The sequence below is a fragment of the Vulpes lagopus genome, chromosome 6 (genome assembly GCF_018345385.1).
Source record: "Vulpes lagopus strain Blue_001 chromosome 6, ASM1834538v1, whole genome shotgun sequence".
NCBI lineage: Eukaryota > Metazoa > Chordata > Mammalia > Carnivora > Canidae > Vulpes > Vulpes lagopus.
In genome coordinates this window covers 109,120,042-109,139,127 of record NC_054829.1, presented here as the reverse complement: position 1 = coordinate 109,139,127, position 19,086 = coordinate 109,120,042, and the positions used below count along the sequence as shown (strand labels likewise).

At 38.7% G+C, this 19,086-nt stretch overlaps 1 protein-coding gene across 50 annotated transcripts in view; it reads right to left on the bottom strand.

Moving 5' to 3' along the window:
- Positions 1-2,969: 2,969 nt before the first annotated feature.
- The window catches only part of ANK2 (ankyrin 2), a 259,972-nt gene continuing 243,855 nt past the window's right edge, over positions 2,970-19,086 (bottom strand). For 26 of the 50 annotated variants that reach the window (XM_041759873.1, XM_041759879.1, XM_041759901.1 and 23 more), the window contains 8 exons: positions 16,594-16,879; positions 14,719-15,007; positions 12,250-12,342; positions 11,668-11,751; positions 11,415-11,579; positions 10,248-10,430; positions 8,789-8,880; positions 2,970-5,247 (listed from right to left, as the gene is read on the bottom strand). In XM_041759873.1, coding sequence (XP_041615807.1) covers positions 5,064-5,247; positions 8,789-8,880; positions 10,248-10,430; positions 11,415-11,579; positions 11,668-11,751; positions 12,250-12,342; positions 14,719-15,007; positions 16,594-16,879 — 1,376 coding nt within the window. In that variant the 3' untranslated portion in view covers positions 2,970-5,063. The remainder of the gene's footprint in view (positions 5,248-8,788; positions 8,881-10,247; positions 10,431-11,414; positions 11,580-11,667; positions 11,752-12,249; positions 12,343-14,718; positions 15,008-16,593; positions 16,880-19,086) is intronic. The other 24 variants (XM_041759904.1, XM_041759911.1, XM_041759881.1 and 21 more) reach the window with 4 other exon arrangements.

The following is a 19,086-nucleotide window of genomic DNA, read 5'->3' as shown; positions in this document are numbered from 1 at the left end:
TCTGACAGATGTTCTGATCAGAATAGGACATTTGGATACACAAGGAGACACCAGGGATGCACTCGCAAAGAAGAAAGACCACTTGAGGACACTGCTAGAAGGTGGCCATCTGCAAGCCAATGAGAAAGGCCTTAGTAGAAACCAGTCCTCTGAGACCTTGTGGTCAGGTTTCTAGCCTCCAGCATTGTGAGAAAATAAATACCATCCTCCTGGGGTACTTTGTCACATGGCAGCCCTATGAAAAGAATATACCAGTCTGAACAGTAGCTGGATTGTTAGAACAATGACTCTAAGCTGTCCCTCTGATTCTTTGGAGTGAGTCAGTGTGGTTGGAAGGGTGTTGAAGGTATCGTATATTTGTGAGTCCTTTGAAAATTTCACGCAAGGCCCAACTCACCCAGAAGTTGCTGCTATACTAATGCCATGAAAATTCTGAGTTCCGATCAATAGAGTGGGATAGAGTGGTAGAGTGTGGATGTCATGCAACATGGTCATTCAGTTGTTTCTGCACACCCACAGAGACAGCTAGTCTGTTCCTCCCACCTCCAGGTCTTTGTGGCAGCTCTGCTGGACCTGTTGCTGGTAGAGAACATTCAGTAGGGGAGTTTGGTGGCTTTCTCTAATTCAGCAGTCTATTTTGAGGGTAAAGACAAAAATGAAAACCTAAAATAGTCTGTGCATAGAATTTGAAGAAGAGATGGAAACCAGAACTGAATTCTGAAGGCCTACTGAGAAAAAGAGATCCTAAAGAATCCTTCCTCAGAGTAGGAAGGGAATGAAAAGGCTTGATTGACAATGACTGTCCTGTGAGGTATAAGTAGTTAACTTATACCTTCTAAACTATCAACTTCAACTCCCACCTGGAAGATCACCCTTCCCAAAGAAGTGGAAGGTCACAAATATAGGTCCATATATCATGGGCTCTGAGAACACACAGGCCCCTGTGGCACTTCCAGATTAACAGGATGATGGGGTGGGGCAGGAGGGTACGGGGAAGGGCTTGCTGCCCTTCCCTGCATCTGGTATGGTGAGAGGGTTCTCAGGCATTGTTCTCTTTTGTGTTACTGATGAGGATTCCAGAGGGTAAACTTGCACAAAGTCACAGAAGTACCAATGTAGCTGGATTGATTTGAATCCAGGCTTACTCCAGGATCACCTACTTAACAATCTTGTTGTAGTGCTTCACCGAAACACTTCCAGGGCTAGCAGCTGAACATTTCCAGCGATTGAAGAGATCTGCTGGAGTATTACAAATACCATCTTCTGATGCCCCTGTCCACCAAATATAGCAGCTCCACCCACAGGATACTCATATGTAATCATCCATTCCACTCAGAAGAGCTAATTTAAAGTAAAGGGGTACTTTTATTTTTCCCAGGGAGTCAGTCTAACCAAAAAAATAAATAATTTGTGTGTAGGAGTGAGGAACAAAGGTTTTTCTTCAGATATTTAAACGATTTTCTCAAATGTTCCATTACTACAGTGAAACAAAAGTTGTGTTACATATTTACGTGGGTGGTTCATTCTAAGATTGTAATTCTAGCTTTAGTTAGATCAGAAACAGAAATCAGACTTTGACTGAAGGAAGAGAATACAGTTCTTAAACAGAGAGTGGCAACTGAAGACAAAGACATTTAAGTAATTATTTTCTCATGGTATAATGAAAACAAGCTGACCATCTTTTGCCATTACTCAAGAAAACCTTGTGATTTTGGTTTTCATTAAATATTTGGTTAGCTTCTCTTCATCTGTCTTATTCATGTGCCTGTCTCCTTACCCACACCCAGACCCTCCATGCTGATATCAATTGAATCATTCCACTAGCAACCAAAGTTCAAACTCAATTTGAGCCTGTTTCAATGTACTTATATGTGATTTTCATCTCTTTGTATCTAATTCAAGTCATTTGAGATGTGCATACTCTTCCCTCAATCTGGAGGGTTCGCCCCACTTTGTATTTTAAATATGTTCCTGTAAAAGGGCAGATGAATCACTGCTCATTTTTTAATGGAGTTTGTACAGCAAGTCATTACATCACTGTACTGAGAAAACATTGAATATTCCCTTAGTCAAACTCAAAGCAATGGAAGCCTAGAGTTCCTGTCAATAGAAAGCACAGCCCATGAGAAAAATGGGAGGAAGAGGATGGTCACATAGACAAACCTACTTTGGGATTTTCTTTAACCTCGACTCTTTTTTTTTTTTAATTTTGAGCAATAATTTGTATTTTAATTTTGTGAGATCTCCTAAATCAACTAAAGATTTAAGATAAGCCAGGTCCAGTGAGCTTCACAGCTCATGCTGGATAGGACTTAAGTAAAACCTAATCGGTTTCCTAACCATGCCTTCTTGTACTGTTTTTATGGTAAAAAATACTATAGTAGCACCAAAGGGATTTTTCATAAAAACAAAAACCAAAAACTCTCCAAATACAACTGATTTCAGTTTTGTGTATTTCTGCCCTTTTGTTACTCATATTAATGTATCCATTTAATGTTTAATTCTCAAGCCATGAGATAAATAACACGCTCACCCACCCCAGCGAAATGCTACTTCCCAGAGGAAGGTGTTTCTGGAACACCCCTGCATTATAAGCGAGAACCGAAATGGGAGACTCCTGCCCAATGAGCCTTAATGTCCTACCAATCTCTGGTTCCCCTCTCCTCACTGCCCCCAGCCTCCAAATTCCTATTTCTTATTTACTAATGATCCCGAAACTAAATATAAATCTTTGTCTTTCTCCTTTTGCATAACGAAAAGTTTTGAGGGCAAGGACAAAAATCTTTCTACCCATTTCAGTGCTTATATACAGTGTTGGGCATATAGCATATTCAGTCACTAAATAAAAATTAGAAGGGAAAGAGCATTCTGTGCCCCTTCTGTGGCTTCATACCCATGTCATCTCCTTAACAACCTCTTATCTCATGAAATCACAGACTTAGTGATAAAGAAGAATAAATTACTGTTGCCACATTTAACACTTGTACATTTTATTTAATTAAATCAGCCATTGTACACATTGCAGCTATGTATTGTTAGTGTTGTATTTTTTTTCCATTAACTAATACATGCCCTCATAGATATATTCAATTAGTGTTATCACCATGGGAACAAGATGCTGATTCATCAACTGAAAATTCACTTCTTCTCACAGTATTCAAGTTTTTTGATTACACAGCAAAAATCAAAAATCAAAAAAAGGTGAATAACCATTATGTTGTTACACAGACATCATCTGCACTGCAAATAACACAACAGAAATGCTTTTCTTGAGCTCCAGTGAAGGTTTTGACAAGAAGGCCATGGCGTGTCTCAAAAAGTTTCACCATGAGCCGCTCTCATTTTGGCTGCCAAAGAAAGCTTTATTTCTTATCCAACTGCCAAAAAGTGCTAGCATTTGAGGCTTAAGAGATTTGGCTTGTGGGAAACCTCCCTCCCAGGAAATTTTCTCCCTTGGCAACATTACTTGAAATGATGAAGTGCCATTGTTTGTCACATTTGTTTTTGACATTCGGAGCAGTGAGTCATTTTTGCACAACAGGAAAAGACCAGATAGAATTGGAAAATGTTCAATCCCTGGAGGATAGACTCTTTTTTTTTTTTAATTTCATCTTCATTGAATATACTTTTCTTTAACAAATAACTGATTCGAAATGTATACTGTTTATATGAATATATTTGTGAATATATATATATGTTAAAATGCTACACAGCTTCAACCACTAGAGGAATAAGGAATAGGACATGGAAATCACTCAGATGATTAAAGTTCCTTCTTTGAAACAAAAAAAGTGCACAAATGCACTTCAGAGTTTCCAAGGGAGTTTGGATTTCAAATAAATAAATCAAAAATTTTAACCAAAACCAAATTGGTAAGGATTTCTCAACCTTGTCTGCAAGCTAAAAAACAGACCTAGCGGAAAAGTGAAAAGTGCTTGCTCAGGGTCAAAAGAATGAAAACCATCAGTGTGATCAGAAGAGGAGTTTTGACTGTGGTTTTGATTTTTAAATGCTACATGCAGGTATTAGAGAAGATATAAACCCGGGCGGGGGGTCAGGGGAGGGGAACCACTCCAACATGGTGAAGGAGTTTAACCTTTTGCGTAGAGGGTAAATCTGGTTTCCAATGAATTATCTACAGTGCAGTGGCCAGAAGAAAGTACCACCAATAAGACAGCGTGGTTTGCTAAAGCAGCAATGAAAACTGGAAAACTACAGTAGTTATAGCTTTTAAAATACCCTGCCAATGTGTCCAAAATCTAAAAGACCTGAAGATGCTAGAACGCCACCAGCTGTGGCTGCTAGCAGCTGAATACCTCATTGATTCCTTCCTTTAGCCGTCTGCTCCCCTCTCCCCTCCCTCAGAGTGGCTGTTGGAGAATCCTAAATCAAGGCTGGCCAGCACCAGCAGTAAGTGCTTAGTTAGGATAGTTCCTTGAGGTTATCAACCCATCTTTAACTAGGAGCAATGGCTACTCTGGAAGTTCTAAGGACATGGTAGGTCTGAAGTGCTTCTTTTGCAGTAGAACTGTATTATCATTCGATTGTGTTAGCAATATCTTAATTAACCATTCATTGTTCAGCAATTTCTAGAGGCCTTTTATTCCATGATGCCCAGTGTAGTTATGATAGGCAGTGGTTTTAATTTTAATATGTTGTTCATCTGAGCATTTTAGCTATATACATGGTATAAGGATATCCCATGGAAGGACTCCTAGATAGCATCACTTGAAGAGGTCTGTAGGTGAAGTTCTTCTGATCGATGGATTTTCATGGAGCTTGTGCAGGAGCAAAGAACAATGGAGGTGGCCAGTTCCCAGTTTAGCACAGACACAACAAAGTAGTGGATACAGCATCCAGTCTGAAGGATGCTATCTTTGGTCACAAATTAGCTTACAGTCAGAGAGAGGACGGGGAAAAACTGAAACAAAATGCGGTGTGTATTTGCTCAAAGTGGAAGTGTCAGGGTATCCCATGAGGCCGGTTAGGTCACTCTGCTAATGACGTGGGAAGTTGCATATTGAGTGAATGTGTGGTTTCTGGTGTGAGGACTGGGCAGCCCCTCACTTGGCCTCTGGCTTCGAGTCCTCCTTGCAGAAATGCCGAAGGAGTTGCTGGAGGTCGCGCTGGAGGTCATCTTGGTCTAGTGCTTCTGGTACATCCTCCAGGTGCTCCAAGTAAATGCGTTTTCCATGCTGGTCCTTCACCACAGCCCTCTTCTGTGTACTGGCTTTACTCATTGTTGTCCTGGAGGAAAGCGACAAGAGAGAATTATGCTTTCTTCACTAAAAGACAGCCACCATCTTTGGAATGGGGGTAACCGTGACATGAAAGTACTTTACTGTCCTACCTCCGGATAATTCTACACTGAGCTATTAGTTGAACAACAGCCATCTTTCCACATCTGTCTTTGAAACATGGCTTCTTCTATCTGATGTGAGTCATGAAGTGTTTTAAAGTGTTTTGGAACAAAGAGTATTTTTTAAAACTTAAGGAACTATTTCAAATAAATAAAACCATGCTTTAATGTGATTCTCTCCAAAAGTAACCATCCAATCATTCATGTTTTGTTCAAGGCACACTGATTTGAAAAGCTTGGCTTGGGGCGCCTGAGTGGTGCAGTTGGTTGGGTATCTGACTCTTCATTTTGGCTCGGGTCGTATTCTCAGGATCATGGGAATGAGCCCTGCATAAGTCTTCCCACTCAGTGGGGATCTGTTTGAGAATCTCTCCCTCCTTCTGCCTTTCCTGCTCATACTCTTTTTCTAAAATAAACAAATCTTAAAAAAAAAAAAAAAAAAGAAAAGAAAAGAAAAGGAAAACTTGGCTCATCCTGAAACAGGGATTCCATATGTACTTCTTGACAGGCTGAGAATAGTTCTTGATTTTTTTTTTTTTTTTGAAACACCTTCACTGCCAGCTTACTCCTTAGAGTTGCATCCTGTTCTAGGAAAATTTTTCCATGGACACAGATCTTTAAAACTGGAATCCTCTTCTATCAACATAGAGGAAGGTGACTACCAGTGAGAGATGAAGGTCTGCCCAGATACTGAAACCCCATCTGAAGATGGTGGGGAAGAGAGAGGAAAGAAAAAAAACACCGAGACAAATTCTTCCTCCATCTGCTCAGATCTCCATGGACTTTGCCCATTTTTGGTCTTCTACGCCATTGAACAGTCTGCTGCTTTCTTGGTTCCCTCTTAACTAGTGATTACTCGACAAAGGGGCTATGATGTACTGTGATATTTTGTACTATTTTCCTGTATCCCTACTTGAAAACGATTATGCTGTAATTTGTACATCCTCTCTTCTTCTCACTACTTCTAAATATAATTATTCATTCCGTAAATATGTGGTGAACATTTTTATGTGCCAGGCACTATTATTATAATGAATAAGGAAAATGAATCTCAGAGATTTTAAGCAATGCTCCAAATACAAAATAACAGTTAGTATGAAGTGGGGCCAAGACTCAAAGATTCCAGAGCCTGAATCCCTACCATGATGCCATGCATCTTCATTGAAAACCATGGAAGAAATGAGCAGTTTTCATGACTTTACCCAGCATTTTTCTTATTGATTCCTAGTGTTAAAGAGCTAGAGGTTCTGCTCTCATCATTATTCTGCCTTCTAACACTGTCATGCATTTAAAATCATTTTTATTTATTTATTTTTTTAAATGACTTCTATTAGCTGAAATGTTTTCAGCTTTCTTTTGGGCATCTTTGTTTCCTTCTTTCTCCTCTCATGTTCTCTTCTTCTCTCCCTTCCTTTGACACCACATGAATTATTTTGTATCTGAAAACAAATCTGTTCCTTTAAAAATTATTTATATATTTGAGAGAGAGAGGGAAAGAGTTGGGAAAGAGGTACAGGGAGAGAGAATCTTTAAGCAGGCTCCCCACTGAGCATGGAGCTCAATATGGGGCTCAATCCTGGGACCCTGAGATTATGACCTAAGTCAGACACTTAACCGACTGAGCCACCCAGGCACACTAAATTTGCTCTTCTTATAAAAGGTCAAATCTGGTTCCAATGGTTGACATCAGATCATGTTTTTTTTTTTTTTTTAAACTATGTAGCACCTATAATTTTTCTTCTCCCAAAAGGCAAATATCTGACTATTTCTGCCAAGAGCTAAGAGAAGCCTTCATGGCACTGGTGTGGGGGGATAAGCTTTATTCACAGGACAATCCCTGATATTTTGTGCAGATATGTGTAGATGAATGTGTTTATGAGTATGCATATGCATTCTTCAAGCAGTGAAATGAATCTACCCATTATGCATATCAGGGGAGCAGTAGGCATCATGAAATGTCTTCAGCAACATACAAGATAAAGTGTTATACATGACAAATACAGTTCCAGTACTAAATAGCTATAGAATTTAAGTGAGTTATCTGTATCTTTGGCTTCAAATTCACCAGTTGTAATTGAGAACTTTGGATTAACTCATCTCTAAATGTATTCCAATTTAAACATCTCATGATGCTAGGATATGTACATGGTTTATATGGCTTTGTCTGAGTAACTGAATAAAAGACTTAAATGTTTAGAGTACAGGAGTGCCTGGGTGGCTCAGTGGGTTAGCGTCTGCCTTCTGCTTAGGCCATGATCTTGGGGCCCTGGGATCGAGCACCACATCATGCTCTCTGCTCAATGGGGAGTCTGCTTCTCCCTCTCCCTGTCTCTTTCTCTTTCTCAAGTAAATAAATAAAATCTTTTTTAAAAAAAGTTCAGAGTATAAAAAGCATTTATCCTTAGTCTATGTAGCATTTTTATAGTTCTCTTGGCAATTACACCCTTAAATTCTTAGCTGCTGTGGTTGTTCACATGCGATTGGAGGACGGAATTGTGATAGAACCTTTAATTCACTGTTCTAATTATTATGTTCTACAGGCTAAAAATAGCTTTGTAGAGTACTATAAATGACAATCTTTTTCTTCTTTACAATGACATGGAAAGCACAATAGTAACTTGAGTTTCCATTGTGTCTTTTCACTGAGAAGCAGAGAGCACTTTATCAGCATGGTGCTGCTAGAGGACCAGAGACAAGGGCCAGGAGACAAGGCAAGGGTACTGAAGTTCATACATCAAATTGGTGGTAGGGGTGGGCTGACCAGAGCGTTTCACAGCTGGTCCCCTTTTATAGGTGCAAAAGTGAGCTGCTTACTGCTTTTATGATTCTTTCTTAACTTAGTAGATTCCCTGGTTTCAGTACTGCTAGGTACATTCAGGTTTGTTGGTATCAAACTCATGCTCATGTTATTTGCCACTCACATGCCAGATCATGAATTAGCTCAAAGCTTTTAGAAGGAGCTAAAAACAAAACAAAAACAAAAACAAAAACAAAAAAAAAAGAAGAAGAAAAAAACCTTAAGCATGCACCACACAAAGTTATGATTTGCTAAGATTGAGCTGAAGGCAGCTGGTCACAAGATTAATTTGTGAGCAGTTGATTAGATTCCTCTTCATATGTGCTCCAAATCTATCAACACAATGGACTATCCCAGGCAGTTGGCCTCAGCAAAACTGATGACTTGATAAAACCCAAGGAGTGATTGTGTAAACAGGTGTCTCATTCTCAAGCCTTAGTATTACCTTCAAAGCATCTATAGGTATGACACATTGACAGATCTACCATTTGACAAAAGTGTACAATACAGAGAGAGTTGAAAGTTCCCAAAGGATGTTAGGGTATATGTAGGGGCTCTGTTTTTCTTTTCTTAAAATTGGAGAAAAATTTAAGGTGTTAGTTGGCAAAGCGTAACCCCATGCTAACCCAAACCTTTTAATTATTGATCCATCCTCTTTCAGAATTTCATTCTCTACTAAACTGGGGAGGTGCACTTTCATGTGGCTACCTGTATAACTCAAAGCCTGAAGTAAGAAAAAAGAAAACAGGACAAAACCCATCATAAACCATAGACTTAGAAATAATCTATTACTTTGCTTAATTGATAATAAGTATAAAAATATATATTTGAAAGGATAAGTAAAAACAATATTAGGATCAAATGCAAGTATTGAATTTTATTTAAATTTCTCCCACTTGTGAGGGACATGCATTATAATGCTTCATAAATGCTGGTAAATAATAGCTGAACTGATTGACTTTTATTTTCTCCTCATTTCATCTTCCTTCCTTTCCCAGTGGAGACTCCACTGGTAAATATAATGATCAGAGACACAATAAGCAACAAATAAATACGGTCTACAGTGTACAACTCACATAATTCATCTTTTGATTATCCAAGGTCAAAATGCTTCCCTTAAAAGTATTTCATTAAGGTATGCTTTTCAAATCCCAATGCATTCATATATAATCCTAACGCATACCATGGGTATAGATGAGGACACACGTGTAACATTTAACTTCAAAATGTCTCAATAGCAAAAAATGTTTGGTGGATGTTTGCATATGCCCACAATCCCTTAGTCAAAACCCTTGGGACCAGCTATGTTTCAGAATTCAGAATTTTTTCTTTTTGGATTTTAGGAAGGTAGTATGATATATACAATGTACATTCTAATACCCCAGAAGGGGTTGGGACAGCATCCTGCAATCAAACTCATAAATAAACAAATAAACAGCAAAACATGAATATTCATTCTAGGTAGGACAAAGAAAAAAAAAACCCTCCATGTCAGCTGATCTTAAGTTTCACTGCCCAATTAGCTTGCTACTAACTTAGAAAATTTGTTTTGGTTTTCAGAATTTTTGGATTCTTGTATCCTAGGAAGGATCTGTCCCCATAGACTCATTTCCTAATTATTGGAAATTAGAACTTAAATAATTAAAAATGCTTATTTTATTTCTAGGTTTAAAATAAACCTGAACTTTCTTTAATGCCTATCTTTGGAAACATTTGAAAATATCAGCTAGTAATGATAATTTGCAACCTATTCATTTCTTTCTCTTCGTAATTGGGAAGTCACTTCCGGGACTTCCAAGCAAGATGTACGATCATGACCTAATTCTAAAGATTCTGATTCTGATTCAGCTGAAGTCAATGTTGGTCATCTTGATATTTAAAGCATTTATAGTGGCACCAATGAATATCATAAGTTGTGGAAACATTAACTCGCTGTAGAGTTACTCAAACAGGAGTTCTACTCTTGAATTAGTCTGTGCCCTCCCATGAACACATATATGGAATGACATAATGATAAACCATTTTATTTTAAACGCAAAGCAAACATAAAACACACAATACAAAACCAAAAAAGTGATAATGCTTCTATACCTCTTCAAAGTCATCTTTGGCTGAAGGAAGATCAGTGGCTAAACTAGAATCACCCAGATGTTTCTCCATCCTCTCTCCATGTACCACAGTTGTTTTAACAACTTTGCTGACTCTACGGCCTTCCACTGGTTCAGCCTGAAATTGTGAGGTACTGGACAAAATGCTGGGCTCAGACAAAGTTACCTAATGAATGAAGGACACATGATACACAGTTTCTGACTGACACAATGTAACAGTGATGAATTTTCCTATGTAGAAAAACAAAAACACCAAAACCCTATAATGATATATATTGGTCTTCTAAAAACAGTATTTTGGAAAAGAGAAGCAGTTACAAAAAGCATCAATTGGTAATGCTGCTATAATGTACGCAGCACCAAACCAACCACTCATGAGTCACTTGAAAGAAAATCTGTCAGGAAGTATTATGAATGAGAAACCAATTGCTCAGTGCAATGTGGCCATAACAGCTTGTAGATGAACCCTCTCTTTCCAAGTTTAAATGGTTTTGACATTATGAGAAAAAAATTAATTCCCAAAGGAGAAACTCTCAAAGATATGAGAAACTGAAAAAGTAGATTTCTAGAGAAATTTTGTGTATAATAATAAAATTTTGAGGATATGAATGAATGCAAAACAGTGAGTATGTCAGAAATTATATGTCAAAGAGGTAAATGTTCCTTAGAGAGAAGTAGAACAGAAAGAAAACTATTGATCAGGGATTCTTGGGATCCTGGCTTTAGTGACTCTAAAATGCATAAGCTTAACTCTCAGATATTTATCTATAGTGCCTTACAGAAGGCTGCCATCCCACCCAGGGAACAAGCACAACAACACAAGAGTAGGCGCTTTGTGTGACATTGTTTGCCAGCAAATGAAAATCCGGTCTTCTAAAATTTGACTTTGGATTTCTGTTGTATGTACTTGACTATGAATTAAACAGGAAATAGAAATAAGAAGGGCCAAAGAGAGATAATGACTATAATGGCTATAAATCTCCTCTATGGCTATTTTAAAATTCCACAAAATCATGAAGAGAAAAACGAATGTGAGCTGAAATCAGGGTGCCATATAAGGGGCCAATAGAGAAAAACAACTGCACCCACCTCTTCTGACTCTAATTTATACTTCTCCATAAAACCAGGTTGGAGAATCAGATGATCTTACCTCTGACTGTTCGATGTCACTCTTTAATACAATGCGCTTCATGACTTTGGAATAGCCATCTCCTTCCTCAATGCTGATGGGTCCCTGTGCCGTTCCCTGCATCGTAACCTCCTCTTTCTCTGTGCCATCAGAGGATACATACCGCCTAATGATTTTTCTAGTGACCTGAAAGATATTTTATTCATGCAGCTCGTCTTTGAGCGGCAGTACCGGGGTACTGGTAAGTTTGACATCAACCACATTAGATTAATACCTTCTTTACCACAGTGTGTCCGTGCTCATCAATGTATTCTTCTTCTGTGACTGTTTCTGGGGGTATGTCAGGCATATCATCTCCCTAAATGGTTGAGAGAAAAGGGTCACTTTGGTGTTTGGTACCAATTCTGAGAAACTACTCCCAAGTGCTTATAATGTGAGCCATGTTAGAAAAGGAAGGGAGCTACTAAGAAGCACTGCTGAGATGCCAAGTCCTGTCGAGTAGTATGTTTAAAAGAAAGGGAAAAAAATGGGTAATAACATGCTTAGGAGAACTGGACCAAAGTTAGGTGTAAAACAAACAAACAAACGAACAAAAACAGACAAGCGAGGTGAGGTGGGTGGGAGTGAAGAAGCACTCTTGCTCTTGCTGTTCGCTCTCTTGGAGGTGGGCTGCCAATGTCATCACTGCTGCATTTTTTTTTTTAAACAAACCAAACTTAGGAGAGTTAAAGGATCTGCTTTTGAATGGCCATGCACTACCTAAAGAGCATGCCAAGCCCTCAATGCTCCAGGTCTATCACTCTCTGAGGGCTATGGGGACAGAAGCGTCCCAGACGTGCAGTAATGTAACTGGTACCTGAATAATCACTCGTCGGCGGACAACCCTGGTAGTTACCATCGCCTCCTCATCTGAGCTGGCCTCCAGCTCACCTAATTCCTCTGTTAGCTCCTGGTGGAAGCATGGAAGCATTGTTTTGTTTAACATGCTAAGGAATGTCTTCACTACTGGTTTCTGCTTTAGTTCACACTGTTTTCTCAAAGTCTCATTCATGGAAGCTTTGGTGGAAAAGCCAGCAGGGCAAACAGGTGTGTGCCTATCTCACATTTTGATAAGAAGATAGTTTTGTGTTCATGAATGAAAAAAAAATCTGGAATTCTGAAAGCTGTCTGAGTGCCCATCTGTCAAAATCTGTCAGAAGAAATAAGCAGCTTGTCCACATCACTTCTTGGACTTAAATCCTGATAAATAACTAGATGTAAACACAGAAGTTAAGCAGCACAAACAACACTTGTAAGCCACTGACACTCAGGCTTAGTCTTGAAATGATTAACCCACAGGTTAATCTATATTAACCATATTTAACCCATATTTCTATAAAATAACTTATGCTTGGAGCACAACTTTCTGCAAAAAGTCAGTATTTCCTAATAGTTGTTATCTAGCCAGTAAAGCATCTCCCTGGGAACAAAGGAGGCAGGCTATGAATATTAGACTCGTTCTGCAGAGAAGTTAAGGTGCACTGGCCAGTCTGATATTATGGGTCTGGCCCTGAGTCAGAGATGGAATTTAAAACATAATTTTAGATTAGAAAATATATCTTGGGGGCATTCTGTCAATGTACTCTTTTTCAAGGGGATGCTATTTTTTTTTTTAAAGAAAACTCAATGAAATTTTTCCAACATATTTTTAAATATCTGGTATATTTCTATATGCTTTTCTACTAAAAGAAAACATGTAAAATCTAAGCCAAATTATACTTTAAATATATTCAGGAATCTACTGCCTAGAAATATGATCAGCAAGAAAAGTGATTGAAATTGGATCCTCAAGATAGGGTCATGAGAAGTTAAGGGTCAAACTAGGAAGCATCACAGAGATAATTGGATATTCATCATGAATAAATGGAATGGGTCTGTATAAAGTGGAATACAGAAGGACTTATCAAAATTTCTTTATGTGCATTGAAAGAGTAAATGAATTATCCAAATAATTGTTTGAGATCTATACTTCATTTAGCCAATAGATTCTTAGGCTAAATTTAGTTAACTTTTAGGTCCAGATAGCATCTTTGAAACATTTTTACTAGAATTCATTTAAGATAAGAACTTGGGAGATGAATAATTCTATGTAAACTTAAAATAAAATTCCATTCATGGGATGAATTCATTATTTAAGATAACTGCCAAAATTGGGACACAGTTTTCATTCGTCTGAACCTCTCCTAATTTTAGTTATGATTTTAGATAAATCCTGCAGATTTATGAGCAGATGTCATCCTCACGGTGAACAAAAATAAATGTGAGCCTTCAGCCTGCAGATAAGTTGTACTCTTTTCCTCAAAGTTTCAGTTCCTTTATATAACTCATTCTCTACTACTGAGACATATAGTAATGCTTTATAAACACTTTGATGTAGAAAATGTTTTTGGATTCTAAAAGGAAAAATATAGAATTTAATTGATATTAAATTACGTTTAACGCAAAAAGATCCTGGCACTTTCTTCTGTGCATGAGAATCATCTAGGAAGTTACCTAAAATACAGATTCTGGGTCCCCCTTCCCTCTCTGAGGTTCATTTCGATTCACAAGCTCTGAGGAGGGCTCAGACCCCGCCAGTTAATGCTGAGGATGTGGAGAGATTAGAATATGTTTTGAGAATAAATGGTTTATGTGAATTTCTTAATATGGTCTCCACCTCTCTTCAGAACATCAGAATTCATTTAATGACAAAGGAAAGGGTGTGATGCAAGCTCCTACTCCAGTCAGGTATTCTGATATTCTCAATCAGCAAGAAGTTGAGAAACAGTGTCCTTTTTTCAAAATCATTTTAAAAACAGATATAAGGAGATCTATTTGGGAAATCATCTTTCCTTTAATGAGAAAATTTTGTTTGAGGAGGTAAACCCCACTAAATATCCACAATCTGCGTGCTCATCAGCTGACAGCACAGACAGATCTAATCAGAGTCTGCCTGCCACACGTTTCCACAGCTGGCACTTACCTGAGGCCCTGTGCATCCCTCTTACTAGTCTTCAAACCCATGGTTATCAATTTTGAAAAGTTACATCCAGGTATCTTGTTTCACACCAGGGTTCATTTTTTAGCAAATCGTTTTCCAATTAGAGTTCATGATCAAGTAGCTAGAATTGGAACGTGTATCATTTTTTTTCTAGATTCTCTAGGCCTCAGGTTTTAAAAGGGATTGAGAGGTTCACATGACCCAGGTTAATTTTTTCAGAGAAAACATAAGCCATCAGAGAAAAGGAAACTGGGGAAGATTTGTAGCTTCACTGCCTGTGGGCAGGGAAATGGAGTACATTCTTACCTTATGGAAAGCTGCATCTTCATCAGGTCTTTCAAGTATCTGTGACTGGTCATCAGCAGATTCCACTATCACCAGGCTGGTTTTCCGAGGACTCTCCTCCCCACGTTCTGAGGGCTCTTCGGGTTCTTGTATGATAGGAGAATCTCCGTGCTCGCTAGATGTTGGGGTCTGGAGGTATGGCCTCTCCTCCTCAGGAGGGGTCCTGATTTCCTCAGGTGTCTTGCTGGGAGAGGCAGGTTCAGCTGTAGGCTTTTGAGTCTCTGACACTTCCGTCCCTGGGGTTGTCACACTGAAACAGAGAAGCCAAGTTATAGCATGAAAGCATATGCATTTTTCGTCCTGCCGAAGCAAGGGAATTGGAAGGAAAGATGGAATTTACCTTCATGGTCCAGGGAAGTCATGTTAAGTTACTGCACATTGATCTAGCATTGACTGAGAAAGGTGTATTCTAGAGATAAAAAATTATCCTAAAATGTATTACCATTTCCTAATTTCTACAAAGTATATAAATTATAATTTCATCTTTTCTTTGATAACTGAAGGTGAACTTGAAGATTTGAGAAAGTTTATATAACAAAGACCTGTAAATAATAAGGTTTTCGAGGCAAGAATCAAAGTTTGGGAAAAAAATTTAAAAACCAATATATAAACCCTATGTTAATATCATTATCATAACTGTAAATATATAGAATCTTATTATACCTCTGGAAAACTATAGGACTTCATGGAAAGACCTGGTTAAAACTTTTTCTACTGTTATAATTTGGAGTTACTCCAATGCAATCTTTATACTCCAATTTTCTAAATAAGAAAAATCTCTGCTTTTTTTTTTAACTTACTGTACATTATTGTCACTCCATAGATATTAAATGCCCCAAGTGCTTCTCTGATATGCCCTCTTTGCTTCCCACCTGTTTCTTTCTCTTTCTTTTTCTTCTCTTCCCTAAAATCTAAAGGTAGTTGGGAGGGTGGTGGTTCGGTGGAAATACAGATGATTTTATTATTCACTTCATTCTCTTTTCAAGTTCCAGTGACCCCAGCACAAAACTCACTTAATGACAAGAGAAATGCTCTGATGCAATCTCCTGACACACTGTTCTCAGATTTCAGGGCTGGGGACACAATTTCCTTTTGCATAGTCTGTTTTCTTTCTCTAAATAACAAGTGCCATTTAAACAACTCTTTCTCCTTTGCTTCTATAAAAGCCCAGAACTTGGGTTCTGAGATGCCTGTTCTGTAGCTTCCTTTGGCCGGAAGCGCTCCCAAAGCCTTTCTTTACTCCCACTCTGATCCCATCCCACCTTATTTTAATAGTCTGTCTTTCTGTGTGAATAATCTGTGCTGTGTTTCCAATTTTACTGCTGGCCACCCCATCGCTTTGGTGAAACACACTGAGAGCTGCTTCACTGTACGCTGCCACTGTTCACACTCTCAACGAGCCAGGGACAACTGGCACCTGTCCAAGCACTACAGAGAAGTGAGGGGCAGTACTCTAATGAGTAATAAGAATGAGGTCCATATGAAATTTTAGAGTTGAAACAATGCTTTCACACACACATCCTTGACCTGTGACCCTATGAAATGAATAAGGAACATATTAATATAACTTAGAGAGGTGGAAAGAGAAATCAAAAGGGCTTTGGGACTTGCCCAAGGTCACAGGACTGGAAGTTGGTTCCATCAGATCTACCACATGAGGCTGTCACAATAAGGTCTCAACTCTTTTGCTCTTTTTCTGTAGTTCTGGCACTTGTTATTGGTGAGGTTATTTGAAATCCACCTGAAAACCATTTACAGCTGTATATGCCTGGGCACACTTGTCACACTGGCTTGTTTCATAGAATTACATTTGATGGGCTTTCTTTTGACACTCACAAGTACTCTTGCTGACATTCAAGAGATGACTCTTCAGGCAGGCCTTGCGTTTTCCCTGAGAAATCCTGTTGAACTTGCTCCTTGTGAGTTTGGGGAAAGAGCTCTGTTGCCGAGCTATCCCCCTCAGCTTTGGGGATGCAATCCTGAAAAGTGGAATACCCAACAGAAATGTCTTCCTCTGAGACAATGGGAGGGTGATCACAGGACTCGCTTTCTTTAGAAGCAGCTTGCTCCTCTTTCTGCTTGTGCTGTGCAGTGTTTAGCTCCTCCTGAAGTACTGAGAAGCCTACAGGGGAGAAAATGGAAATTAAGCATTGAATTGAAGCTCACTTATTATTAAACAGGTATTTATTGAGTAACTATTAATGTGCCACATCCTGTGATAGACCCATGGCTACAAAGCTGACCTTCAAGATGCAGATCATCTAGCAATGCTCAGGCAAGCAAGAGTCTATTAAAGTGCAGAGTGACTGGGCCACAGTGCCAGTCAATGAATGCAGGAGCACCCAACTCAGGGTTAAAGAATTAGGAAAGGAAATGCAGAGGGTGTGACATTTTAAGGAGACCTAATGATAAGTAGGCATTGACTGGGATACTGAAGCACAGAAGGTAAGTAGTAAGAATTAGAGTTTAAGAATAATTAATAATAGCTCATACATTCTAAATTGATTATGTGTCAGTCACTGTTCTAGGTGCTTCAAGAGTATTAACTTATATTAACAACACTCTGAAGTTTAATACCCTTTTTATGGAGGGCCTCTCAAGCCAGGCTAAGGAATTTGATTATGTCCAGGGCAGTGAGGAGTCACTGAAAAAATTTTAGCAGAGTTATGACTGAGTTATGTCACTCAACAAATACATATTGAGTATCAACGATGTGTTAGGTGCTGTTTAGACGTTAGACATACAGCAGTGAACAAGATAAAAAAAGTCCTCATTGAAATCTGATTTCTGCAGATATGTATTTATGACAAAATTAGGAGAAAAATAGGAGAAAAAGAAACCAGGGTAAAAGTATAGAGCAAATAGGGTTAGTATTTTAGGTAGACTTGTCAGGAAAGAGTCCTGTTAGGAGAGGATTTTAAGCAGAGGCCTGAATTTAGTTAAAAGACAAAAGGGTACTGATGCTCTGAGGGAAGAACACTTGGGAGTAGAGGAAACAAAAAGGAGCAGAGCCCCAAAGCCTGAGAATACGCAGGGTGCCCAGGGAACAACAGGGAGGCCAGACGGGATTTATGAAAGAAGGAGAGAGATAGGAGAGGGGATAAGCTTTCACTGAACAGACACACATCATCATTTAAATCTAGGAAAAGTACGAAGCTATAGAAAGAAACCAAGGAAGAATAGCCAGTAAAATAGTGGGGAAAAAAACATGAAGGGAGGAAAGTGTGAAGAAAATAAGTCAATCGGAGAAGGACAAACAGTGTATGTTCTCATTCATTTGGGGAATATAAATAATAGTGAAAGGGAATATAAAGGAAGGGAAAAGAAATGTTGGGAAATATCAGGAAGGGAGACAGAACATAAAGACTCCTAACTCGGGGAAACGAACTAGGGGTGGTGGAAGGGGAGGGGGGCGGGTGTTGGAGGGGAATGGGTGACGGGCACTGAGGTGGACACTTGACGGGATGAGCACTGGGTGTTTTTCTGTATGTTGGTAAATTGAACACCAATAAAAATTAATTAAAAAAAAAAAGAAAATACTATAAGGAGAGATTTTTTTTTGTCAAATGTACTAAGGGGTACATGAGCTAAAGACTGACAAATTACTCACTGTATTTGGGAAAGAAGAAATAATTGGTGAATTTTATGACTGTTTTCCATTGGGTGGTGATGACAAAAGTCTGGCATAGATTCTAGAAATAGTTCTAGAGAGATTAGGAAGACATGAAGTAGATACAGGAAATTTAGGCTATCCTTTTAAAGAGATTTTCTATAAAATGGAGAAACAACAATCATACAAGGAGGAATATGGGATGAAAGGAGTTGATTGGTTTTGTTTTTAATGCTCAATGCTGTTGAGCATGGTCTAGTTGTAGGAAGCTACAGGGGATAACTATAGGAGTGAGGTCCTTAATTGGATAAAAAGGGGACAAGATCCAGTACAAAACAAGAGATGATGGTTTTAGCAAAGCACAGACATTTCATACAGGAGGGAAAGTAGAGGACAGGCATTAAGATGCACTTAGAGATGCAGATTTTGTGATGAAAGAATATGGGGACCCCTGGGTGAATCAGCAGTTGAGCATCTGACTTCGGCTCAAGGTGTGACCCCAGTCCAGGGATCTAGTCCCACATCGGGCTCCCTGTGAGGAGCCTGCTTCTCTCTCTGCCTATGTCTCTGCCTCTCTCTGTGTGTCTCTCATGAATAAATAAATAAAATCTTAAAAAAAGAAAGAAAGAATATGGACATTTGTTTAGGACGATCCTTATTTTTTTCTAAGAAGTAGGAAGCTTGGTCATCGGATTTGAATACAGAGAAGAGAAATGCTA